This window comes from Pleurotus ostreatus (genome assembly GCF_014466165.1).
Source record: "Pleurotus ostreatus strain PC9 chromosome Unknown scaffold_3, whole genome shotgun sequence".
NCBI lineage: Eukaryota > Fungi > Basidiomycota > Agaricomycetes > Agaricales > Pleurotaceae > Pleurotus > Pleurotus ostreatus.
This window is the reverse complement of record NW_023503158.1, coordinates 2,697,631-2,722,687: the sequence shown is the minus strand read 5'-3', so window position 1 is coordinate 2,722,687 and position 25,057 is coordinate 2,697,631. Positions and strand designations below refer to the sequence as shown.

The 25,057-nt window shown below is 51.7% G+C and overlaps 9 protein-coding genes and 2 non-coding genes across 11 annotated transcripts; 6 read left to right on the top strand and 5 right to left on the bottom strand.

Moving 5' to 3' along the window:
• Positions 1-15: 15 nt before the first annotated feature.
• On the bottom strand, positions 16-1,400 carry PC9H_005526 (uncharacterized protein; the record flags this gene model as incomplete). Its single annotated transcript, XM_036775090.1, has 2 exons — positions 16-1,061; positions 1,118-1,400. The coding sequence occupies 2 exons, from the start codon at positions 1,398-1,400 to the stop codon at positions 16-18; spliced, it is 1,329 nt and encodes a 442-aa protein (XP_036633592.1).
• Positions 1,401-1,882: 482 nt separating this feature from the next.
• YEA4_1 (golgi uridine diphosphate-N- acetylglucosamine transporter) lies at positions 1,883-3,062 on the bottom strand (the record flags this gene model as incomplete). Its single annotated transcript, XM_036775089.1, has 3 exons — positions 1,883-2,594; positions 2,645-2,956; positions 3,004-3,062. The coding sequence occupies 3 exons, from the start codon at positions 3,060-3,062 to the stop codon at positions 1,883-1,885; spliced, it is 1,083 nt and encodes a 360-aa protein (XP_036633591.1).
• An 84-nt stretch (positions 3,063-3,146) lies between these two features.
• PC9H_005524 lies at positions 3,147-3,229 on the top strand. The gene has a single exon. It is a non-coding gene; the product is annotated as a tRNA-Arg (tRNA).
• Positions 3,230-3,314: 85 nt separating this feature from the next.
• On the top strand, positions 3,315-5,495 carry PC9H_005523 (uncharacterized protein; the record flags this gene model as incomplete). Its single annotated transcript, XM_036775088.1, has 6 exons — positions 3,315-3,399; positions 3,449-3,855; positions 3,908-4,147; positions 4,203-4,318; positions 4,369-5,117; positions 5,176-5,495. The coding sequence occupies 6 exons, from the start codon at positions 3,315-3,317 to the stop codon at positions 5,493-5,495; spliced, it is 1,917 nt and encodes a 638-aa protein (XP_036633590.1).
• Positions 5,496-5,729: 234 nt separating this feature from the next.
• PC9H_005522 (uncharacterized protein) lies at positions 5,730-7,749 on the bottom strand (the record flags this gene model as incomplete). The annotated part of the gene is made up of 4 exons (XM_036775087.1): positions 5,730-6,652; positions 6,702-7,410; positions 7,473-7,538; positions 7,591-7,749. 4 exons carry the CDS (start codon positions 7,747-7,749, stop codon positions 5,730-5,732), a joined length of 1,857 nt encoding a protein of 618 aa, XP_036633589.1.
• Positions 7,750-7,902: 153 nt separating this feature from the next.
• MRS6 (Rab proteins geranylgeranyltransferase component A) lies at positions 7,903-9,743 on the top strand (the record flags this gene model as incomplete). Its single annotated transcript, XM_036775086.1, has 4 exons — positions 7,903-7,976; positions 8,033-8,586; positions 8,639-9,259; positions 9,313-9,743. The coding sequence occupies 4 exons, from the start codon at positions 7,903-7,905 to the stop codon at positions 9,741-9,743; spliced, it is 1,680 nt and encodes a 559-aa protein (XP_036633588.1).
• Positions 9,744-10,346: 603 nt separating this feature from the next.
• PC9H_005520 (uncharacterized protein) lies at positions 10,347-12,774 on the top strand (the record flags this gene model as incomplete). Its single annotated transcript, XM_036775085.1, has 12 exons — positions 10,347-10,473; positions 10,527-10,608; positions 10,674-10,834; positions 10,890-10,996; positions 11,047-11,127; positions 11,185-11,311; positions 11,367-11,555; positions 11,617-11,781; positions 11,835-12,079; positions 12,142-12,226; positions 12,282-12,631; positions 12,691-12,774. The coding sequence occupies 12 exons, from the start codon at positions 10,347-10,349 to the stop codon at positions 12,772-12,774; spliced, it is 1,803 nt and encodes a 600-aa protein (XP_036633587.1).
• A 257-nt stretch (positions 12,775-13,031) lies between these two features.
• PC9H_005519 (uncharacterized protein) lies at positions 13,032-16,805 on the top strand (the record flags this gene model as incomplete). Its single annotated transcript, XM_036775084.1, has 6 exons — positions 13,032-13,153; positions 13,208-14,068; positions 14,121-14,765; positions 14,817-16,008; positions 16,080-16,665; positions 16,726-16,805. 6 exons carry the CDS (start codon positions 13,032-13,034, stop codon positions 16,803-16,805), a joined length of 3,486 nt encoding a protein of 1,161 aa, XP_036633586.1.
• Positions 16,806-17,469: 664 nt separating this feature from the next.
• Positions 17,470-18,284, bottom strand: RPS22 (40S ribosomal protein S22; the record flags this gene model as incomplete). Its single annotated transcript, XM_036775083.1, has 4 exons — positions 17,470-17,550; positions 17,604-17,782; positions 18,034-18,133; positions 18,264-18,284. 4 exons carry the CDS (start codon positions 18,282-18,284, stop codon positions 17,470-17,472), a joined length of 381 nt encoding a protein of 126 aa, XP_036633585.1.
• Positions 18,285-18,531: 247 nt separating this feature from the next.
• RPS17 (40S ribosomal protein S17) lies at positions 18,532-19,204 on the top strand (the record flags this gene model as incomplete). Its single annotated transcript, XM_036775082.1, has 5 exons — positions 18,532-18,534; positions 18,597-18,652; positions 18,708-18,762; positions 18,823-19,023; positions 19,079-19,204. 5 exons carry the CDS (start codon positions 18,532-18,534, stop codon positions 19,202-19,204), a joined length of 441 nt encoding a protein of 146 aa, XP_036633584.1.
• Positions 19,205-22,272: 3,068 nt separating this feature from the next.
• Positions 22,273-22,346, bottom strand: PC9H_005516. Its single transcript has one exon. It is a non-coding gene; the product is annotated as a tRNA-Ala (tRNA).
• Positions 22,347-25,057: the final 2,711 nt, after the last annotated feature.

Here is a 25,057-nt window from a genome sequence, read left to right as displayed (position 1 = left end):
TCCCTATTCAAGGCCCTAAACATCAATGATCTGGTTTGCCGATGCGAAAATTCTCGGGCGAGAATTAGAAGTCACAAGTCGGCGAAACGTGCTCTGCACATGTCCGTGAGTTTGTCCCGACAAGGCGGCGTCGGCGGGGTGCGCCTTGCTTTCTTGTCCCTTTGCAGCGCCCCACATGCGACTAAGGAACCCTCCAGACGTGCCTCGAGGAAGACTGGGGAGCGTGGTACTTGTCGTCAAGCTTGCGAAGGACTTGCGCTCGCCGAGAACACCAGAGATAGAGGTAGCCCGTTTAGATCGAGTTCCCCTGTTAGTTGCTGGAGAGTTTGTGACGGTCATAACGGATCCCGTGTCAGATGGCTTGCGCAGACGGCACTCCGAAATTTGCTGATACGTATGGTTCTTTGATCCATATCGGGGGATGGGGCGAGCCACGACAAAAGGTTTGATACCTTGTTGCTCTTCAAAGTGAACCGAACCGACTTCGTATTCAGTATCAACAGTTTCCACGTCAGAGCACTCATCCTCGCTGCTGAGCCAACCAGACGAGGAGGAAGAGGATCCAGAGTCGTCGATGAGAGATCCAGCACCAGAACTTCGGCTGCTGAGGCTGCTATGAGAGCTGTGAACAAGCGAAGGCGGCCGTAAATTGGAGTTGGTGGACAGCTTGACGGTACTGATCGTTGGCTTTCCAGAACTAGGGGTAGGCGCAGGTAGAGGAACTTCCGAGGCAGGCGTAGGAAGAGCAGCAACTTGAGCCTGTGCGCGAACTTTGCTGGCCCGAGAAACTTTATCCACGGCGCTCGCGCGAGCCTTGGCGTCGACGATTGTAGATGAGGCAGCCATGAAGGGCGCAAAGTGGGTGCATGCGTCTTCTTCTGAGAACCGCAGATCGTAGTCCAGGAGGAAGAGGAGCTGTTTTTCCATGAGGTTGATCTCGTCGAGTTGGAAGACTCCAGCGTACGCCGCCCAATGCTTGTTCTTGGGTGAAGAGTCGTTCAGATACTTGGCGGTGACAATAAGCGTAGCCAGAAAGACTCGGTGCCGTGTACAAGGCATACCTACGCCGGGTTCAGCATACAGGATACGAACTATACAAGGCGGGTGCGGATCTGACCTTTAGCCATCGGTGGCAGCTTTGATCGAAGCCGCTCCAAGAACACCAAGGTCGACAGAAGAGTCGAGACCTGCACGTTAGACGCCTTTACTAACCTAATAATGAAGTCGTCCAGAGTCGGGAGCCCAAGCGCTGTTGCAGAATCCTCCTTCACTGGGGTTTGAGGTGGAGATGGCAGACTAGTCGACGGAGACGGGTTGGGCGACTCGCCATCGATGCGGATAACACTGGCAGCTTGCTGAGAAATATGCTTGATCATGTCCAGCGATACGCGCTTGCTCATGAGCTGAACCAGCCGTGGATTATGGGAGCTTATGGGACACAGAGACGCGGGATGACGCCTAGCAGCAGATGAAGGCATGATGAAATAGATGATATGGGGTGGATAGGAAGTTATGAGAATGGCGGTTTTTGCGTGTAGTACCCTTCAAGGGGTTAGAAATGAGGAATGGGAGGGAGAGAGGGAGGGAGGAAGAGAGCGATCTGCGCTGCCCCTCTCCTATATATATATATCCAGCCGCCAAAAGCCAAATACGTGCACACAGCGCATCCACGTGGGCGTTCATCCAGGACGTAAAGCAGCCTAGACCCTGGACGGTTTACAGAGTTGTTACTTTTTCCAGGGGTCTTACTGAGGACCAGATACACGTTGAGAGTTCTCAAGCCCCCAGTCAAATATCCTGAGCATATAGATTAGAATACAGGTCATTATTATAACAGCACAAGAAAAATTACACCGTCTCTTCACGAGTCTACGGCTACCGTCTACTCTGACTTGTCCTTGCCCGCCTTTGCCTTCGTCTTCCGACTTCCAACAGAGTATCCGATAGTCCCGAGCATGACCAGCAGCGCGCCGCTCCACATCTTGACCCCATCTACATTCACCACCTTGCCTCCCGAGTGAGAGTGAATGAGCTGCGCGCCGAGGACGCTGATGATTAGGCTGACGGCTTTGCGCACGACGAGGATGAGGGTAACGGTGAGGGCGTTCACGCGCGTGGTGAGGCGGTTGACGCCGGCGACGCAGATGACTTGGGTGATGGTGTTTATGGCTAGGGCTAGGTAGATAGAGGGGATCACAGGAGTGAATGGGGTAAAGGGAACGAGGGGAACGAGGGGTGATTTCTGGGCCAAGCAGTGAATGGCAGTGAATTGGGCGGAGAGATCGTTGCGGAGGAAGATAAACATTGGGAGGGATAAGAAGTGCAGATAGAACATGGCTTCTTTCCATGTTGCTGAAGAGTCTGCCTTCTTGGCGTTGTTGGAATGCCTAGCGTAGGCCCATTCTTGAACCAGACCGAGGAATCCAGAAAGGAGGAGGGCCGCAGATAATAGTGCTATACCGGTCAAATATGTACGCAAGTCCGCAGATGCTTCAGAGACAGAGACTTTCTGAGACGCCGGGGATGCAGACAGGGTTGTCAGAATGACTCCGAGGGAAACCAAGATTACAGAGAAGACTTGAATGGGTGTATACCTACAAAGATAGTCCAGACACACTGCAGCACAGAGTTAAAAGCCACTCACCGCTTGCCAGAGATCAACCAGCCCATCAACATGCTGACAATCAGTCCTCCGCTTCGAAATATGATATGGACGGCCATGGGGATTTTGTACGCAAACGCCGCATTGTTGATGAGGGAGATCGAGTAGAAGAGGAAGACCTGGGCGATGTACGGCGGCAGGCCAATCGCTCGGGGCTTGAGTCGTGGGCCATACGGGGTCCAGTTCAAGTGGCTCGGTAGACCGTGCAGGGTGATAAGCACGAACTGTAGAAGGGTTATGACTGAGCCCGCCGTAGGGGTCGCAGAGGTGACCTGCTCGAGGGTAATGGCATTGCTGAGCTGGACGTGAGCGAGCGGAATCACGAAAGAGCTAGAGGGTACCTGCAACAACCACCAAAGACGAGGGCAAGAGTCGGCGCCCAGTCGGTCAGAAGGTCCATGGTGAAGGAACACGCCGACGACTGGCGTCCTGGTCTATTTGGCTTTGAACTGGTCCTGTACAGCAACGTGGGCCTCCACTGCAAGGCTACCTAGCGCAATGGTAGCGCGTTTGGCTTCGATTGCTGACGGCACCAAAAGGTTGCAGGTTCGAGTCCTGCGGTGGTCATTTTTGCTGGATGGGGCGAGATCTTATCTTATCTGATGCGTCGATGCCAATATAGGCCAAGGGAAGAGACGATCCTGTCTGATCCATGATGGCTCTCTCAGCCTATCTCCCACTCAGCTCTTCCTCCCAGCGCCCACACGTCGCCGCCGTCCTCGACGACATCACAAACGGCGAGCGCGACTTTCTTTTTTCCTTTCTCCACCACTAACGCTCCCCAAGCATTCCTGATCAGCGAGGCTGAACGCCGCGACTTGATCTCCAATTTATTGAAGGACTTGGAAGATGCTTCCAGGAACACCCGTAACGGCAGGCTTTTCCCTGAAGGCTTGCCCAGTTCATTTTCGCCACCGCCGCATCACGTTAACGAGCTTGTAGATGCCCCGCGAGCCCTCCTGGCACTCAAGACGTTAGGAAAACACCCTTCAGGCTCTGCTGTTATTGCACAGCCTGCCAATTTATCGACACTGCTTACGTTGTCGACTTGTACGCCGTTCAAGGACTACCCTGAGGCCTCCAATGAAGCCCTGCGATGTATTGCGAACGCGATGTTGCTCATCGACTCCGCGAGATCGACTTGGACGACCAAGGAAGTCGGCGGCGGCGACGCTTCCGTAAAGCTGCTCGAAGTGCGTGCTCGCGCTATCTCATCTCAAGCTTTCGTTCTAAGCTTGCTTGCAGAAGTCCACGTCTCCTGATCGCCTGTTCCTCGCTTCTCGCCTTCTATTCCTAACTACGGTATCGTCATTTGATGCAGGTGCCTATATTTGCTCCCTGGTGGAGGAAAAACATATCGTGGACACAATAGCGGCTAAACTGGATATCCTGATCGCAGCAATATTGTCCAGTACGAAAATGGCGAAGGAGGCCATGGTGGACTTGCTAAAGTTCACCTTCAATCTGCTCCTGCATTATCCGAAAGTGAGTGCTTGATTGTTTTAGCTTCTGTGTCATCTTAACCCATGGGGACCTGCAGCTAGTTGAGTGCGAACCCCAGGACCTCAAGGGGAAAGGACCTGTAACAGATAAGGACCAAAGCGAAGAGGACGATGACAAAGTTATGGGCGACTATTGGAGTCCTAAGCTAGAGGGGTGCGTTCCAGCCTCCCTTCTCCGTCCTCATGCAAATAACCCATCACTAGCCTCCTCCCACCCCTTCTGCGTATCTTCAACACCCTCCCGCCGACTCATCCGTCTCCTCTTGCAGCGCCCCTAACACATGCCATTCACGGACTCATCACTATCCCCATAACACCCTCATTAAAGCAAGTATGGTTCGGGGGCGCTCCCCGAGCCCGCACGTCTAGTTCCCGAAGCTCGCGCTCGGCGAGCTTAGCGAGGTCTCAGGGCAATCAAGGCAATCAATCCGCGAACGCGGCACCGTCTAGCTCTAGCAGCGGCTCGAACTCCCCAACCTCGCCCAGCTCGGTCCCGAAGCACAGCACTCTGGAACGTGCCTTTAACGCGCTGTCGGCGGGTGCGCGGTCGCTTACGCGAACGCCGTCGCCGCTGAATTCGCCGTCGAAATTTGACACAGTATTGCGCGCGTATGATTTACTCGATGTATCGCTTGCGCATTTCTTCCCGGGGAATATTGACCCAGACGATCAGTCGGTCAAAGACAGGTGCACGGACGAGTGCGGGGGCGATACAACGCTGGATGAGCTCATTGGCCCGCTTGTGGTGCTCGTGACACGGATGTGTCTAGCGGACGAAAGCTGCAGGACGAGGGTGAGGAATTTGATTGTGCCGCCTGATTTGGACCGCAAGTCGCCGTTGGAGTCGAGGAGCGACATTCTGGGGCGGTGCTTGAGGCTTTTGGCGTGTGTGTACCACGATCGGTTGAAGAGTAGTGTTGGGGAGATGCTGTTCGCCATGTGCGATTCTGATGGTAATGCTTTATTTGACTTGATCGTAAGTAGCGTATATTGACGACACCCTTTTCGTAGCTACGACACTTTCTGCACTTGTTGGGTACGGTAACGTCGCTGGGTTCCTCTTCAACAAGGGAATCATGAACGCCCCACCTGCGAACACCTCTACGACGTCCGACTCCCCCATCTTTGCTTCTGGCGGCGCGGAGCTCAACCCCATCACGGGCACTGAAGTACAGAAGGTGGAAGTACCTGAGATGACCGACGAGGAGAAGGAGCGCGAGGCTGAGAAGTTGTTTATTCTGTTCGATAGGTTGGAGAGGACTGGCGCCCTTCCTCCAAGTCAGAATCCGATCCGCAAAGCCATTGCTGAAGGCAAAATCCCCACGTCTTGATTTCCGTCTCCCCAATTGCTGCTCGATTGTCTATAATGTTAATGTGTTTACTTTCTTGTTGTTTTCTTATGATCGTAACGTATAGCTGATCATGATGCAATAATAATAATCGCGATGTAATGAACACCAATATTGAGTAAGACGACATCGTGAGCTAGTTAGATCAAAGCAGGTAGATAATGACATGAAGGATAAAGATGCAAGTAGGCAGAACATACAAACATAGATGCACAGTTAGTCGAAGGTGATCTTTTTGCCTTCAAACGAAGCGATGCCACCAGTGCGGGCACCACCACGGGGAGGACCGCCTCGTCCCCGCCCACGGCCGCGGTCTCCAAAGCCACGGTCACCGCCACCGAATCCACCACGTCCACTGAACCCGCCACGGCCGCCGCGTCCTCCTCGATCGCCAAACCCACCACGACCACCACGTCCTCCACCACGTCCCCCACGGTCGCCTCCGAATCCGCCACGTCCGCCACCACGACCGCCACGAAAGCCGCCGCCACCGCTGTTATCCCTGGGTTGCGAGTAGTCGAGTCTTATGCTACGACCCTCGATCTCCTGCCCATTTGCCCCCTCGTATGCCTTCGTCGCCGACTCAACGTCGTCGAATTCCACATATCCGAAGCCCTTGGCCTTCCCTGTCTCCCGGTCTGTAGGCAGCCTAACGTTCTTCACGGAGGCATACTCTGCGAAGAACTCCCACAACGAATCCTCTGAGACACCGAAGCTCAAGTTGCCCACGAACAACGTTTGCGACGGAGGGCTGGCGGAATCACCAAACGCCTTCGCTCGGTTCTCGCGCTGCTTCGACTTGTCAAGCTCCTGGCTCTTATCGACTTTAATAGCGCGCCCGTCGAGCTCCGTGTTGTGCAAGGCAAGAGCCTTCTCCACTGCACTGGCATCAGCGAAGTGGACATAGCCAAATCCACGCGAGTGCCCGGTATTGCGGTCTCTCTGCACGGTGGCACTGATGATCTCGCCGCATTCGGCGAACGCCTCGGCGAGCTGATCATCATCAATACCCCATGAGAGCTGGCCGACGAAGACCGTCTTCGTCTCGCCCTCAGCGTCTCCAGCTGGGGCTGCATCACCATTGGCCATCTTTATCTTTTTGGGAGGGGCAGCGGCCTCGTCGTCGGCCTTTCGCTTGCCTATAGGGCTGTTAGTAATATGAAGGAGGCGGAGAGGAAGCGCGCTTACCGTTTGTAACAACGGCAGGTTTTGCCTTTGTAGAATCGCCCATCTCCACGTCCGAGTCATCGTCAGAACTTTCGTCTGAAGAGTCTGACGGCTTCGCCTTGACCGCAGTCGTTGACTTGGCTGGTTCATCTTCTGAGGAAGAGTCGGAATCAGAGTCGCTGGAGTCTTTTTTAGCAGCCGTAGCCTTCGGTGCAGTCTTTTTGGCAGGGGTAGGCTTTGTTTCTTCCTCATCCGATGAGTCTGAGTCTGAAGATGACGAAGGTACCGGTGCCTTAGTGGCGGCGAGTTTTGCAGGTGTAGGTTTCGCTGGTGCCTCGTCCTCTGATGATGAATCGTCCGACGAGTCCTCTGACGATGGTGCTTTGGCAGCCTTCGCAGCTACAGGTTTGGGGGCTTTTGATTTAACAGCCTTGGTGGTAGGAGCAGGCTTTTTGTCGGACTCGGACTCGGAATCAGACTCTGAGGAGGAGGAAGAGTCTGCCTTCTTGGCTTGAGCAGCAGCCTTTGCGGGAATAGCTTTGGCTGGAGTGGCCTTGGCAGGTTTTGAGACAGCAGCCTTTTTGGGTGGAGGGGCGGGTGCGTCGTCGTCCGAATCGGAGTCGCTATCAGACGAAGATTCAGCTGCCTTGGCAGCTTGGATCTGAGCAGCCTTTGGCTTCTCGTCTTCAGAGTTGCTTTCGCTGTCCTCATCAGATGAGGGCTCCTTAGCCTAATCAAACACGGAAAACAGTCAGGACATATCACTTCTTAGGATATATTTATGAAGCTTACTTTGCCGTTCGATTTCGATGGGGCTAGGGCGTCGGCCTTTTTCTTATCAGCCTTTTTAGCGCCATTCTAGAGGCAGTTGAGAGTCGTGATCAGTCAGGAAAAAGAGAGCGACACTCACGACCTTGGACAAAATCTCTTTTGTCGACAAAGGCTTATTTGGTGTCGCAGCTTTGGCTGGCTTCTCAGCTTTTGGCTTCGAGTCGGCAGATTTTGCCTTCTTGTCGGCCTTCTCAACCTTCTTGTCGACCTTGACGGCTTTCTTGTCTGATTTTGCCATTTCGAAGACGATGAAGAGATGAGCGACAGGAGCAGAACAAGATAATCCCGTGACTGTATCTCAAAAAATTTCGATTGCCTGCATATTGCAGTTTAGGGCAGGGCTTTAGACACAAGCGCCTGTCCGTGCAGCCCGGCGCCTAAGTGCTGTATCATGGCTTCAGCTTCAGAGGACGAATTCGATGTGATTCTGCTCGGGACAGGCCTGACAGAGTCCATCACCGCTGCGTGAGCCATCAAAGGCCAGATTACAGCGTATGTACCTCTTACTGTCTCTACTCCAGGGCCCTCGCAAAAGCAGGCGTCAAGGTCGCTCAGATCGACACAAATCCATATTACGGCGCCGAGAATGCCAGTCTCTCGCTGGACGAACTGACTCAGTGGGCCGACGAGCAGAACAACACCCAGTCGCCAGGGAGGTACAGGTCGATCTCGTACTCATCCAAGAGCATCGCCGATGGCCGGCGATATTCGATATCGCTCTCACCTGCTGTCATTCCATCTGTAGGGCCGCATATTACCTCCTTGGTCGCTTCAGGCGTTGCCAAGTACGGGGGATTCAAGCTGCTCCAGAATATCAGCATATATTCCTCAGGAAAGCTTCACAATGTTCCTGGCTCCAAAGAGGACATATTCAAGAACACTGAGATCACCCTTCTGGAGAAACGCCGAGTGATGCGATTCCTGATGTTTGCAGCGAGTGAATTCGAGGAAAAATCTGAGCTTTGGGGGAAGAAGGACCTACCTTTCAGCCAGTTTCTCGAGTCCACTTTCTCACTCAGCAACGCCATGAACACCGTCATTTGTTTCGCCTTGGCCTACTGCTTCTATCCATCTGGTCTGTCTCGCGTCTTTCGCCGGTACCCCCTGTAATTCACCACAATCAATAGATCCTACGGAGAATGCCCTCATCCGCATCCGTCGATACTTGCGTTCTCATGGTCGCTATGGTCCCTCATCGTTTATCATTGGTCAGTACGGTGGAGCTGGCGAAATCGCTCAAGGCTTTTGTAGAACAGCCGCAGTTCATGGTGGTGTCTACGTTCTTGGCCGATCTATTGGAAGCATTACGCCAATACCCTCTCTTGACGCGCCATCAGACCGCTCGGAACAGACCACCCAAGCGCCTTCATACACTGTGACTCTTAATGATTTCCCGGAACCCCTCACCTGCCGCGTGCTCATCTCTTCGCTTCACCTTGCTCCTGAAGATCTGGGTGGCTCGGCACAATACATCCCCCTTGATCCATCATATGACCGCACACACTTTGGATTAACCGTTGCCAGATGTGTTGCTATAATCGATAAACCCGTCATATTTGCGTCCACTGATGCGGCGGCAAGTGATGAAGATGCTGGAGATCTGGAGGAGCCGAAGGCAAGACAGCCAGACCCATCCGATGTTGCTTCTATCATATTCCCTCCTTCTACACTTGAGGGAGGCTCAGATTCCGCGGCAGCTACTGTCATTATTATGGGGGCAGGTACTATGTCCACCCCTGAAGGCAAATGTACGTTGCAATATCTAAACTTATCAGCACTACGTTGATACCCGAACGTACAGGGATTGTATATATCATGCTTCCCGTACCGGGAAATACCCGATCGTCGTCTGAGGACCTCCTGCAGCCCTATCTTTCTCACATCCTAACGTTAACTTCGGTCCCAGATAGTGGTGATCAGCCTGACCATGGTAGCTCCCATCTCCTCTTCAAACTGTTTTACTTGGAGCACAATGATCCACCTCAACCACCGACGGCCCCTTGCCCCCCATCAGCATCCTTCTTCATCACACCTCCGTCAATCCAGCATCCGACAGAAATTTTCGATTGTGCGACGAGTAGCGCCGAAGCTACTTTCTGGCGTACGATCCGGGCACTTCAGTCAATCAAGGCCCTTTCACCTGCCAACGGTGACGGCGCAACGTTGGAAGTAGATAGTTTCTGGCCTTCCTTGGATCGCGATATAGACGAAGACGAAAAGGACGAGTGGTAGTGCAAAGCGCCAAGCTTTCACATCGTCTAGTAAATGTCAGATTCTAAGTTAGCAGTCTTCTGGGGCGGTAACTGATTCGTCTTCAGTATTCCTTTACGGATTGTTCTCTTCCCCATTAAACAGTGCTACCCGCATGATCAGCTCTCAAAGCTCGCTTGACAGCCCGACAAATGAGGAAATGCTGTCATAATTCATATGGTGCATCTGGCGCATTCTCTTAGGTGACGATTGCTCCCAGGGATACAGTGGCCCGGGGTATGCAATTCATAGCATGCTCTCTTCCGAGCCACTCGCAGTGTCTGCGACCCACCGTGATGCGCGAAGACATTTGATGCGTTTGGTACGTTACTGCAGAGCAAAGCTAGATCTAGATCCGCTCAGTCGGTCAGCGTGCGCATGCGGAGAAAAGGTCTAATTCGCCGCCTTTACTTTCCCAAGTTTAGAGTACCGAGTATGCGACATATGCTGATCTGTTCGTACTGAATGTTCCGAATACCCAAAGATGGGTGTGCATTTTTCTAGCTCTTGGCTACCCCGGGAAGTATTTTTGTGCATGGTTTATAAGGCGGATCGTTCGTTTGATAACTGCATAGCTAGGGCACCATGCATTCGAATCGCTTCTTCTCTACGCTTTCCGTTGCCCTCTCCTTTTTCCTGCCAGTGTATGGCGCTTTCTACACAGATCCCGCCAGGCTTCCGACAAATTCATTCGATTATGTTGTAGTTGGCGGTAAGACATATGATATTCACTCAGTGACCTCGCTTCTGAACTTGCCGCCGAAGGTGGGACGGCTGGAGCGGTCATCGCGAATCGTCTTACGGAGAATCCGCGCGTCACGGTCCTCCTGCTCGAGGCTGGCCCATCGTGAGTAGTAGTGTTTCACCTTCCTGCGTTTGCAGTAAAGCCTGATCAACCTTATCCGAATACAGCAATATCAATGTCACGAACTCCATCGTTCCGCTGCTCCACAATTTCCTGATCCCCAACACACCATACGACTGGAACTTCACTACGACGAATCAGGTTGGGTTCAACGGCCGGAATATCAGTTTCCCTCGTGGGCATATGCTGGGAGGATCGAGCTCAGTCAGTGCGTATGATTTGATGTTAGTTTACTGCTAGGACGATTCTGAATTGTCTCGTAGATGGATTGGTCTTTACTCGTGGCTCGAGCGATGACTGGGATGCATATGCTGCCATAGCAGAGGACCCTAGCTGGACGTGGGAGAATATTCAACGCTACCTGCCTCTGGTAATTCGCCCTGCCTCCTGTCCTTCCACTTTGAGTAATATTGTTTCTAGATCGAGCAATTCACTGAACCTATTGAACCCTACAACATCACTGGGGACTTTATACCTTCCCTGCATGGCACTGATGGCAAGGTATGTTAACTTGGCATCTTAGAATGCGGGGAATTCACAGGCACACCTCGATGATAGATTCAAACTAGTGTAGCCAACTACAGGATACCTCTGGATGAACATATCATAGAAGCGAGCCAAGAATTGGGGGATGAATTCCCCTTCAACCCTGATATGGGCGGAGGCGAAAATGTTTTGGGACTTGGTGCGTTCAACACTTACTTCAGGCTCGTAATATGGATCTGAGACAAGATGAATAGGTTGGACAGTGTCCACTATTGGACGAGGTGTACGAAGCAGCTCCGCCACGGGGTACCTCGCACCCGAATATTTGAGCAGGCCAAATCTTCACGTCCTCGTACACGCCCAAGTTACGAAACTCATCCAAACTGGAACCAGGAATCGCTTGCCGTCTTTCCATTCTCTGCAATTTACGTCTACGCTCGCAGGTCCGCGTGGTAGGTCTTGCCGGCTTTTCCATATGCGAGCACTAACTCATGATGATTATAGCCCGTCCTATCACCGTCACTGGCAGACGCGCTGTTGTGCTCTCCGCTGGTGCTGTTGGAACGCCGCATATTCTACAGCTCAGTGGAATAGGCGATCGCAGTCTCCTCGAGTCAGTCGGTATTCGCACAATCGTACACAATCCATCCGTTGGCAGGAATCTTTCAGGTGAAGTCTAGTCCTACTTGCGTCGGTTTCTCATGCTCACAGATAACCCATAGATCATCCCCTCCTAGCCTGTGTTTACAGCGTGCATGACAACTCTAGCTACGATATCCTGTTCAGGGAGCCTGCTGTGTTCCAGGCTGCTATGGATCAATGGAATGCAAACCATACCGGACCTGGTGCAGCAAGCGTGTTCAACCAAGTCGGTTTCTTCCGGTTGCCAGACAATGCTACCATCTTTGAGACGACACCCGATCCTGCCTCGGGACCCAAGTCAGGCCACTTCGAAATCATGTTCTCCGTGAGTATCATACAGCGGACGACATTGCTGTGGCGAGGCTTTTACTAACGGCCTGACGACAGAACTTCTACAATCTTCCTGGTTTGGCCGCTCCAACGTCAGGAACGACCATAAGTTTCGACGTGGCTGTTATTCCGGCTACCTCCCGTACGCAGTATTTCCTTGGCTAACACCGCAGCACCTTCTCACTGTCGACATTTAGGCGGATCTGTGGAACTTACGTCTACCGATCCATTTGCTGCCCCAGCCATCGACCCAGCTTACTTACAAAGCGAGTTCGATATATTTACCATGCTCGAAGCCGTGAAAGCGGTCCGGAGATTCGCAGAGGCGCAGACATTTGACGGGTATATCATTGAGCCGTTCGGTGAATTCGGCGCAGCGACTACAGATGAGCTGCTGGAGACATTCGCGAGGGGCAACGCGGCTACGGTCTTCCATCCCGTTGGAACTTCGAGCATGTCTCCGAAGGGGGCCAACTGGGGAGTCGTCGACCCCGACCTCCGGGTGAAGGGAGTGGAGGGATTGTTCATCATTGATGCTGGTGTAATTGTGAGTGTTGCCGATTTCTGCTCTGAAGATATCCACCTTGCTGACGCGTATGTCCACAGAACAAGTTGCCGACTGCTCACACGATGGCTCCCACCTTTATTGTCGCAGAGCGTGGTGCTGAACTCTTGAAAGCGTTGACATGAGTAGTAGTGTAGCCATAAAATAATCAGAGTCGCACTACCACCTACGCGCTGAAGACACTTGCGTATGATCCAAGTCCCAACGGCCCCTGAGTGAGGCATTAAGTGGCTCACGTGAGAAGCGATCGAGTGCTGCGGAGGCTCAGCTGTTTGGCATAGTCGACTGCGCATTGTCGCTGTCCCGTGCGCCTCCAACGCCCGTGCAAGCGATTGCGCGCAGCCAGCGAGCCCCGAACCTCTCTTTCCCCTCAACCACCACCATGTCCGCCGTTCCAGACGTTCAGCGTCCTTCTCGCAAAGGCAAGGAACGAGATCAGGCAAACTTTGACTTTGCCGAAAACTTCCAAGATAAACTCATCGCATTCAGAAGAAATGCTGCTGGGTAAATACTCTATGCCTTGCTTTTATTGCTGAAATGACTCGAATTTCAATTTAGACCGCCACGACCAAAGGAGAGGCAGCAAATGCCCGCTCTACAGCATTCTGCACCACAACCATCTCCAGCTTCCCCTTCCAAACCATCTTCGTCGAGGTCCAAGCCATCGAACCACTCGCCGCCATCGCCTCGAAAGCTGCACCCTATCACCCAGCATCATCCATCGAGAAGCTCGCCGGGCGAGGCAGATCCAGAAGACTTCTCGCGTCTCAGAATCTCGTCTCCACCGAATACACGACCATCGCCGACACATAGGCATGTGGGACCGTCGAAACTCTTCAACCCCGATACAGATCCTATTCCAATGCGTCGAACCGCCGAGCCAGAATCTATATCCGACGCCACTAGTAGTTCTTATGCGCCCCGCCGCGAGGTTAACGGCACTTCGACTGCGGCCCAATCCTCTCATCATCTTCGCGACGGCCCGCCGAGGCAGCTATTCGACCACCGTAAAGACGATCCAGTCCGTTTCTCTGTTCTCTCTCGCCCAAACGGTCGCCCTACGCCCACGCCCAAATCTTCTGGAGAATATGTATCTGCTTCATCGGCGTCTTCGTACGCTGCTTCGACGTTGTCTTCGTCGTTCACTTTGTCGTCTGATACGACCAGTGGATCCTCCGCCTCCGCACTCTTTGACAACCGAAGTAAGCCGAGCAGTGATTCCAGTACCAACAACAAATTCGCTTTGCAGCTGAAGGGGTTATATCGAAACATAACAGAATTGGAGACCCAGATAAAAAAGGATGACGCGACAGACGATTCCAACGAGAGCAACACTAGGATCATGTTGCAGGGCAAGGAAACGACGGACGAGCAGTTCGAGAGGGAAAGATGGCGGAAGCAGATAGCTGATCATAAGATGTGAGTAGTCAGATGTATAGCTATGGTTAAGGTGTGCTGACCTTGACAACAGGCTGGCAGAAATGATGCACAATTTGCTCGAAATCTCCCTCGCCCCCACAGTTCCCGCCTCCCTCCGCAATATACCCGTCAAATATAACATCATCGTCCGCTTGTGGAGTTACGGCTTCCACAAGCTCCTCGAATCACTTCGACGGGCATCGTTTACTTCGCCTCTTGCTCTCGAACATCTGCAAGATTTTATTTACTACGCTTACACATTCTACACCGGCCTGTACGAGGAACAAACCTTGATCAGCTTCAAGAGCGGTTGGCTCGAGGCTCTCGGCGACCTAGCGCGCTATCAGATGATCGTAGCGACGATGGTACAAAGTAATTTTGGCCACGGCGCGCTTCTTACTACGGATGCGCTTTCAAGAGTACCTGCGGATAACGCAGACAAGGAAGAAACGTCGGGTCTGGAGGATACACATTCGGATAGCGACATTCGCCACCAGGAACCTAGTGTCGGAGTCGCAGCTGCTCGGCTGATGGAGGTCGAGCCGGAGAAGGAGCGGTGGAGGAAGATCGCGCAGGGGTGGTATGGCAAAGGTATCGCGGATACACCCGGGAATGGGAGACTGCATCATCATCTCGGTCTGCTCTCCCGTGAAGCTGAGGGCGAAGAGCTCAGGGCTGTCTATCACTTTGTCAAGAGGTGAGCAACAACCCTCTTGGTTGGTTTACCTTGGTAATGATGTAACGTCAGCATGACCACCCTCCATCCATTTCTCACATCGCGTGAAACTATTCTCCCCGTATGGTCTATCGCCCTACAGGCCCGCCGCTCCCTTCCCGAGGCCCGTGCCCCAGACCTATTTGTACTTCTCCATGGTATGCTCTTCACAAATATCGAGCTTGACAATTTCCAGCCTACCCTGGCCCGATTCCTGGAGCGGCTCGCCATTGAGGGGGCGGAAGACAAGGAATGGATCATGATGGCAGTGGTCAACATCGGTGCCGTGCTCGAGTACGGTAAGCCTGGTGGCGTGTTAAAGAAAGCAGGTGCTATAGGAGGGAAAGACGTTTCCGGCACAACCACCAGGGTGATGATGACCAAGGACAGAGAACACGATAAGGATCGGATGGACATAGATGATGCGCCCTCACATCCGACACCGCCTAGCTCAGAGGCCGAAGCTGAAATCGTCACCCCTGTAGTCTTCTCACTTGCCTTGCAGCTGACCTTTGCCATGCTCTCCCATGTTCTTCGCAACCCGATACGAGGCGATACGATGAATCCCTATCTTACTGTCCTCATGACCTTCTTGGCCACGATCTTGAAGGAGGAAAAGGCACTGAAAATCCTCGAACGCAATATCCCATGGGCGGAACTCGCTAAATTCTTTTCGGGCATACCAAGCCGCATCATGAAGAAACAACAGCTGGACCAAGTGGTGACTCATGGTGAGCGATGGGTGATGCTTAGCAGCAAATGCACACCTCTCCGAGAAGATTGGTGTTTGAGAGCAATGGAGTGGGTCGGGCGGAAGATATTTGAGCGTGGATATTGGCCAAAGGAGGATGATAGGCAGGCGGAGCTTGAGCTCCTTGATGAACGCCTCAAAGACACAGATGGCCATATCGAGGACGACACGGGGAGAGAGGAGACCTTGGTGGACGATCGGTGGACACGGATTGCACGATGTGCGGTTGGCATTGCAAACGTAGTGGACGGATTTACATGGGTGGAGGGCACGAGGCAGTGGCTGGTGGAGGGCTTACTTGCACAGAAGGTCCGGCGATGGCAGGAGCTTGACCGCATCGAGCGCGAGGAGGAGGAACGGAGACGAATGGGCCGACGATGGGATGATTCCATGGATATCGACGACGAGCCGGCGTATGAGGAAAGTAGTGATGAGGACGACGAAAATGACTCGGAAGAGGTGAAAGCGCTCAAGGTAAGAGGGTGCATGCATGCCTCCCACCATATTAGCAACTATTGATGGCTGACCCTTGACTTCTCCGGCAGGCTCGGCGTAAATATCTACAATCTCTGATCCAAGCAACGTCTCAGACCACGATATCACCACCTCGACACCCACGATCCAACAAGGCTAATAAAGCTGCCAATGGCCGACCACCTCTTTCTATATTGCCTGGCTATACCATTCTCGTCGTTGATACCAACATCCTGCTATCCTCTCTGCCATTGCTCACACCGGTCATCGAAAGCTTGCGATGGACGGTAGTTATACCATTGCCTGTTATCATGGAGCTCGACGGCCTTGCGACGAATATGTCTACCCTTGGCCAAGCTGCTCGAGATGCTCTCGAATACGTTACCTCCCATATTCGTACCCACTCTATTTCCTTGAAAGTCCAGACATCGAAGGGCAACTACCTCACGAGTTTGAATGTCCGAACGGAGCAAGTCGATTTCGTGGATAACATGACGGGGTCTCTGGCTGAACGGAGTATGGACGATTTGATTCTCAAGGCAGCGATATGGCAAGACGAGCACTGGATTGATCGCACCTCCATGCTCAAGGTGGAGCTAAAGAGCGAAGATATCAGCGCCGCTGTGAAGGTTGTCCTCATTACCCTTGATCGCAATCGTAAGTCGTCCTCACTCTTTGATGCATCGCACTTCTTGACGTTGATTTATTTCTCCACAGTTCGCCTTAAAGCACGGTCGAGATCGTTACCTGCTGCTAACGAGAAGGAACTCGCATCGATCTTTGCCACCGCAACATAATCCAATTCTCCGGGTCTTTGCGCATGAAAAGCCTTATGTGTCAGTGAGCAAGCGCGCCGCGCGCACACTAGCCACAGGCCAAACACTTCGTCCCTCTATCGGTGTATACCGTGACAACGAGGCTGGACTTGGCGATGTCTGATGCCCCATAGGTATCCCAACCACCAACTCGAGATATTGACATCTTCAGTCGGCGGTTGGAATACCTATGGGATGCACGGGCAAGCCAAGGGCTTTGCCTGCCTGTTGATAGGGCAACCCCCAACCTTCAACACTGCTTTTCTACGTACCACGAAGCAGTCACACATTCTTTTGGTATACCCCGCATCTGCCCATCTATATTTCGTAGCATAATTTGTGCTGCTCGGTCATTCGTTCATTTGTTTCGTTGGGAATTGTCCATGTAGTTTACAACAAGGATGTATGTACTCATTTGTCTGCGCCAATTCTCTGCATCATATCATTAATAGCATTTTCTGTTGCATGGTTTGGCTGGTTGACTAAATTGAATCGGGCGAAGATAATTCCTGGTTATGCCCGATTGTTAACTACTGCTGCGGGGTGGCCCTCGTTGGGATATGCGTGTGTTTGCATATTTGCATAGAGGTACATGGCGATAACCATAAGAAAAAGACTACATGCAAATGACGATAGCGGATGTATTTTAGTAGACATATCCGAGAAGCTTGCCGCCGACGTTTTTGCGGCGAGCTTCTTCGTGGTCCATGATGCCGGAAGACGTAGTCTTGAAAAGTACGTCGGTCAGTCGCCTGAAAGCGCGGCTGGAAGGGGGCATACCAAGATGATGTAACCAAATGAGCGAGCTGGGAGCAGCAAGTTGACCCAGCTTTCGATCTGGTTCGCTTGGATGTTGTATCGGGGAGAAATGACGCCTGTTTTGTTGAGACGTCCGTTGAGCTGGACTACGATCTTTCCTGATCTGTGATCGTCGATGATTTCGAACTCGCCAATGTAGCCTAAGGAATGCAATAGTTAGCTTGTGGTTTTGGAGTCTGGAAATCGCAGGAGTTTGAAATGAAAAGGATGTGGCCACTACAGTGAACACCCATTCGATAGATAATAGCGAATACATGTTGTTTTGGTTTCGAGGGGCGGGTTGCTGTTTCGGAGTCTTAAAGCGAGCGACGAGTAGAAGTAGGAGTTCGTCGTCCGTAGTTATAACTCCGAGAGAGAGAGATCTTGAAGGGGAGGAAAAGGCGAGACTCACCATGGCGCTGCATGACACTAAGGAATTTGACGACGACCTTTGAGGAGGGGCGGACAAGCACCTGGCGCTTGCCACGGCGCTCGGCGTTGACCATGTTGTTCTGAAGAGAGAGTGGACCGTGAATGGCTATTCCCTCCAAGCAAAAGGAATCCAACGCACAAGGCAGTCGTTCTGGAGGCGCGTCGCGCGGAATCAGTAAGACGAAGAATGTTGGGGCGCAACGAGCTCACTAGGACAGATACGCGAACCATGTTGAGGTACGAGGGGGACGGGTGGGATGACTGACGACGGCGCCGACGACGAGCTACTAGTTTGAAGAATGTGCACATGTGCACCACACGACTTGCCAAATGTGGAAAGTCGACTGTACAGCACCATTGCAGCCACTACGGGAATTGCCGGCAGTCCCTGAAGCGACTCTCCTTGTGGTCATCGTCTGCAACAACCGCACCTGTCGTCGCTCGCCCCCGAAATCCATCGTCCTCAGCTTCATTCAACATGGTGCGCGTCCTGCAGAACTGCCCGCTCGCTGCCCGCCGACTGATGTACCCTGTATTCTATAGGGCCGCGTTCGCACAAAGACCACGAAGAGGGCTTCCCGCGTTCTGATTGAGAAATAGTGAGCGCCGTGCCATCGTGCACGCCCAACGATGGACTTACAGATGCCGCCGCAGCTACCCCCGCCTCACCCTCGATTTCCATACAAACAAACGTATTATCGATGAAGTTGTGCGTTCACCAGAAAGCTTCAACTAGTCAATGCCATTCTCATAGGTTTGATCACAACAGGCTGTCGTCCCCTCAAAACGTCTCCGCAACAAGGTTGCTGGATTCACAACCCATTTGATGAAGCGTATCCAGAAGGGCCCCGTTCGTGGCATCTCCTTCAAGTTGCAGGAAGAGGAGCGTGAGCGCAAGGACAACTACGTACCAGAGGTCTCTGCTTTGGATACGAGCGTCTCCGGCCTCGAAGTCGACAGCGATACCAAGGTTCGTCATCGCTATTGACTATCATTGCTGACATCCCGGCTCAAACATTATCCAGAACCTCCTCGCTGCTCTTAACTTCGATTCCATCGCAGTCACTGTCGTCAACCCTGCCGTCGCTACCCAGGATCGTGGTCCAAGGCGCGACAGGCGCAACGTTCCCGGTGCCGCCCCTCGGCCATGATCCATTCTATATCACCTCACCGAGGCACTGCATGTCATATGCCTATGTATACATCCCAAAAATACATGCTCCTTTATATCAATTACCGTATAAGCTATCCATTTGAGTCAGTTCGGCTACACATTGCACAGTGCTATCTCTTTACACAGCCAGATGTTCGGATGTGTAATGGTTCAAACCATGTTTGAACTAAAGATGTGTGGAATAAATTTGTATTAATCACTACAGTGCAGGGCTCAGAGAGAGAATATGATTATGCTAACAATTTTTGCTGTAATGTAGTCTAATCATCTTCAAACGGTGTATATCTGGCAGTTCACCATGTCTACAAGTGAACACCAACTGAATCCAGTTGGACACCAACTCAAGTCAACTCTGAACTACCAACTGAACACCAACTCGACCAAGTAAGTTCACTTACATTCAGTTCTGTTCAGTTCCACACCAAGTGGCTACCACTTGAACACCACTTTATACAGTTGGAGGAGTTTCAGTTGGTGTCCAATTGATATCCAAGTGGTGTCCATGTGAACTGCACACAATAGAGTCAGTAGAAGCGGATGAGATTGGTAACTGGTGTTCAGTTGGTATCCAGTTGATATTCAGATGGATTTTAAGTGGACTTTGGACTTTACAGAATTTACACAAGTCCAAATGGTGTTCAAGTGAACCTCACTTGGTGGTCAATTGGGGTCAAGTGGTATGAGTTGGAGTACAGACATAGTTACAAGTGATATTGGGGAGTGTTCAGTTGACTCCCAGTTGGTGTTCAAGTGGCCACCAACTGAATACCAGCTGAGTGTTTATCTCTACAGATACAAGTCCAATAATACATTATAGTTAATACTCAAGTGGTGGCCAAGTGGTGGCCAAGTGATACTCAAGTGGTGTTCAAGTGTCGTTCAAATGGTGTTCAAGTAGTGTTCAAGTGATGTTCAACTGGTATACAAGCAAATGCGAAGTGAACTACAAGTGAACTTGCTCATATTCAATCATCATCATCTTGCATCTCTTGCTGCCCATATCTCACTCCATTCTCATCCTCTTCATCCTCACTTTCATCACCTGCTTCTTCTTCCCTCCCCTGCTGCCTGGCAATAACACACTGGGTGTGCAAGAACAGTAACACATGCATGGTGAAGTCAAAGTTGCTGACAGTCATCCAGTTGAGAACTGTCTGGAACCCACCCAACCATGCATTGAGCTGTTCACAAGCCTAAGTACAAATCAGACAAGTACAAGTAACTGAGGAGTAGAACCACTTACCTGAGTATTGAAGGCCCTCTTGTAGTATGGATTGCCTTGTTTGTCTTCATCAACCACCACCAAGTTGGGGGCATCTCCATTGAGAGGTGCAGGGTTGCACCAAGTCCGACAGAGGTGGTCAGTCACCTGGTGATTGATATAGTGGTAGGAGTCAACAATGATCTGAGTGGTGGGTTCCCAAGCAGGCCAGTGCCCTTGCCTGACAATAATATGCTTGAGTAAGGCACACCCTTTGTCAATAGCAATGTAGCTAGGGCGTGAGGATAGACATCTTCAAGGAACTGAAGAATCTTGGCCACCCCTTCTGACTTGGCAAACTTGCGCCAGGCAAGGACCACACCACATAGAGCACAGATAGTCTCCACACAGTAGAACCTAGGAGCAGAGAAGTGAAGCTTTGACCGACAAAAAGGACGGTCCGTGACGGGTGACCGTCATCCATCATGTGAACCGTCAAGGGCCCAGGCCGTCCCAACGTTCCGGCTGATCAAATGATCAGGAGCCGAGTTGCCGGCTACAGCCACCAGCACCAACTGGGACGTAAGTGGCCTTGTGGGCGCGCACACCAAAGCCATCCCCTCCCCTCATCCCCCTTCCCCCACAAGATGGACACTAAGTAGTAAGTAGAGCTAGAGCATTACTCACCTGAAATCCATTGAGTTGAGGTGTGCACAAAGCAAGCAGCTGTGAGAAGGGAGGAGTACAAAGCAAGGAGCTGTGAGAAGGAGGAGTACAAGAGGTGCCAAGGGGGCAATAGATGGGGTGTAAGCTGTGGAAGGGTGTGGGATGTGAACAAAATTGGGATGCTTATCCAAATGGGGAAAGAAACATGAAACGGTGAGGCTGAAGCTCAAAAAAGGGAAGCGCACCCACAGACGGCCTTGGATGTATTGAACCGTAAGTCCCCTCCTACCCTTGCGTGACAGGACCGTCCGGTTGCATTACAGGACTGTCCTTTTTTTGCTCAGGAGCAGATTTCGGCTCCCCTGGCTCTCTGTGCAATTTGGCAGAGGCTTTGCTCCCAAACCGTGCCCCACTCCGTTCTTTCTGAAAAAAGGACACTCCCCAGACAGTTTGTCACATCCCACATGACCGCGTCACATCCCCTCCCTTCATGTTCTGCTGCTTACCCATGCGCCCAGGCCCAGGGCACAATCACGACCAACTCCCATGTCTCAGTACCTCTCCTCCTCCTCCTCCTACCAATCTCCCCCATTATCCCCTCGAATCACGTTCTCTTGGGCGTGTTTCTATGCATTTTATCAACGCCCTCAACGTTCTTACCACTTGGGAGGCTTCCAACGTGTCCAGTGGCTGTGTGCCACCTCCCCAACCCATGGATCCCCAAGCAGAGGACATGGCAAAAGAGGTGCCATATGTCGGTGAGTTCTGTGTTGTTTGAGATGGTCTTGGGCTCGTTTTGACACCCAGGCACCATCTCTAGGCTTGCGTGTAAACACCTAAGCCATTTGTCATTGTTCACCCTCCCTGCAGGCGCTGCAATGGTGCCAACTCACAATGAGGTGGAGGGATCATATCTCAGTGAGTTCCCCACCTTATCTCATCTTCTTGGGCTCTTTCCTCATTGCAAATAGGTCCTGTACATGGGCCTGCTACCCACGTACAGGCTGCATGCGAATTGACAGCACCTTCATCCAAATAACTCCCAAGACACCCCCTCAGGAGAGGGTAACCTAACGCAGTGAGTTCCCCATGTTAAACTATAGGTTATTATAGTCTGATTAGAAGCTTGTAGAAGCGTCCTAAGACACTCTAATGTTAAAATCAGGGGCAAGAAAAGATGGCCAGACTAGGGTTTGAACCAAGGACCTCCTGGATGCTTTCCAGACGCTCTAACCATCTGAGCTATCTGGCCTTGCTCAATGACTGCACAACCAACAATTATGTATTCCCCATCACATGACCACCCAACCATTTATTCATTACTGGCCGGGCAATGCCCCTTTCCAGTCCATTCAAATGGTGATCATGTGCCGGATTACATCATTCCAACATCTAATTGCCTTGGTAACAATCACTAATGATGTTGATGCAATCAATCAATAATATGTAATGATTTGTGCTCTATTGACTCTTTGTGTCTATTACTCTAGACATGTAAGGAAAATGACCATCCCAGGTTCCCACAGGTACTGTTCTGCGCGAGGCGTGAATATAGGTGCCCACTAAATCGTGTCCGAATTTGATTAGCTCCGGAGCAGCTTGGGAACATGCCAGACATCATTCTAATGATGGCTCCATGTTTCATTTTCGCTCCTTTTGCTTCCCTGTGGAGACCGAGGTGTTCCGGTGCCTGTTCCGGCTGTCACAATAGAGGTCAACAGACCTACTAATGGGGCGCTGAACGTGGGAACGTTGCATTGACCGTGGGAGTCGTGCGCTTATAAAGTATGTACAGATTGCTAAACAGTGCTTGCGCACTTTTAGCAATCCTGTCAACACCAGTCATCCCATGATGACCTGGGTCGTCCCAATGGGTGTTGGCAGTGTCTATGGGTGGTCCCCAATGCGTGGGAACCGGGCGCTTGGTATAGCGCAACTTTGTTATACATTTGTACAACAAGTGTGCACATCACTTCAACACAACCCCCTGATGCAACACTTGGTGGACCCACGTATTGGGGCACCCACAAACAACCCCCTGGCCCAATACGTCCTCCTATCCCACCAATCCCATCATCTCCCTCAACTTTTCCACTTGTGGTTTGGCCAGTGCTTTGGTGAGCAGGTCTGCCGGCATTTCCTCTGTTTGAAGATAGACTGGCTGGATGCGCTTGCAATCAACTTGATCGCGTAACCAAAAGAAGCTCAAGTCCAGTTGCTTCATTCTGCCATGGTGTTCGGGGTTCTTTGCCACTCTAATCGCTGACTGGTTGTCCATGTACAGCGTGGATGGTGCAGTTGGCTTGTAACCAATTTCTGAGAGGAGGTTCTTCATCCAGCATATTTCTTTACCAGCAGCAACCCCAGCAACATACTCGGCTTCAGTGGTCGATAGAACAACCATCTGTTGCGCTTTACTGCTCCAGCAGACCGCTCCCAGCCCAATCTTAACCAAGTAACCACTTGTAGACCGCCCTGTCCCTTTATCACCACCATAGTCTGCATCACTGTATGTGACGAAGATTTCGTCTCCTATGGCGGGATCAGGTCCATATACCAACTTCATATCCATCGTGCCCTTCACATAGCGTAGCAAGTGCTTTACAGCCTTCCAGTGGATCATGCCTGGGTTCGAGTTGAACCTAGCCAGTGCACTCGCAGCAAAGGCTATATCAGGCCGGGACATTGTAGCCAAGTACAATAAGGAGCCAACAGCACTCATGTAGGGGATATCCACCATCTCTTGTGCCTCTTCATATGTTTTGGGACAGTCATCTGTGGTCAACTTCATACCCGGAGCCATGGGAGTCCCCACTGGTTTGCAATCAGACATATTAAACTGTGCTAACTTATTAACAATGTACTGACGCTGCGAGATGTAGAGTTTGTGGCTGTCCCAGTCTCGTGTTATTTCCATGCCCAGCAGATACGAAGTCTCCCCCAAGTCCCGCAACTTGAAATGCTTTTCCAGCTCAATCACAAACTTGTCCAGAGCATCCTTTGATTTCGAAGCAAGAGTGATATCATCCACCCACACTGGGACTATGATTCTGACAGTGCCATCATCATAGATGTAGAGCGAGGGGTCAGAGTAAATCTTCTTGAAGCCCATTGAATGTAGTGCTTCTCCCAGCTTCTCACTCCACAACCGAGGTGACTGCTTTAGTCCATACAGAGACTTGTTCAATTTGCAGACTATCCTTCCTTGACCCTTGGTTACACCTTGCTTAAACCCTTCAGGCTGCTCCATATACACCTCAGCATCAATATCACTGTTTATGAATGCCTGCGAAATGTCAACTGAGCGCAAGTGCAGATCATCTCTAGCAGCTAGAGCGAGCACAGTCCTGATGGTAGTGTGTCTAGATGGCGAAGCAAAGGTCTCATTATAGTCAAATCCGGGCCGTTGACTAAATCCTTTAGCAACAATCCGACCCTTGAACCGTTCAATGCTTCCGTCTGCATGATATTTGACCCGAAAGACCCATCTGACTCCAATTGCCACTTTTCCTTCTGGCAAAGGTTCCAGTGTCCAAGTCCCATTAGCAAGCAGCATGTTGTATTCAGCTAGTGCAGCCTCATGCCATTGTGCAGCGTGAGGCGACCTCATTGCCTGAGCATAAGTCTCTGGCTCTACTAGCTTGCCAACAGGACCAGCCTCCAAAGCTTCTTCTTCAGACTGAGAATCATCATCATCTAAAGCAGGAGTTGGATCTCGCATTTCCCAAACGTCCGGAGTAGCCTCCCTGGCCTTTGGAGGTGCAGCAGGAACCTTCCACCATTCCCCTGGAGGTCTGATGTCGCGTTTTGGTCTTCTTACAGCCACAGGTCTATCATCGACTTCAGCTTCATCATCACTGTCATCCACACAAGGTGCAGCTCTTCTGCGACGAGGACGAGGTGGGGGAGTCTCCTCTGGCTCTGGTGTCTCATTATCATCCTGTTGCGCTTCACCCTCCACCT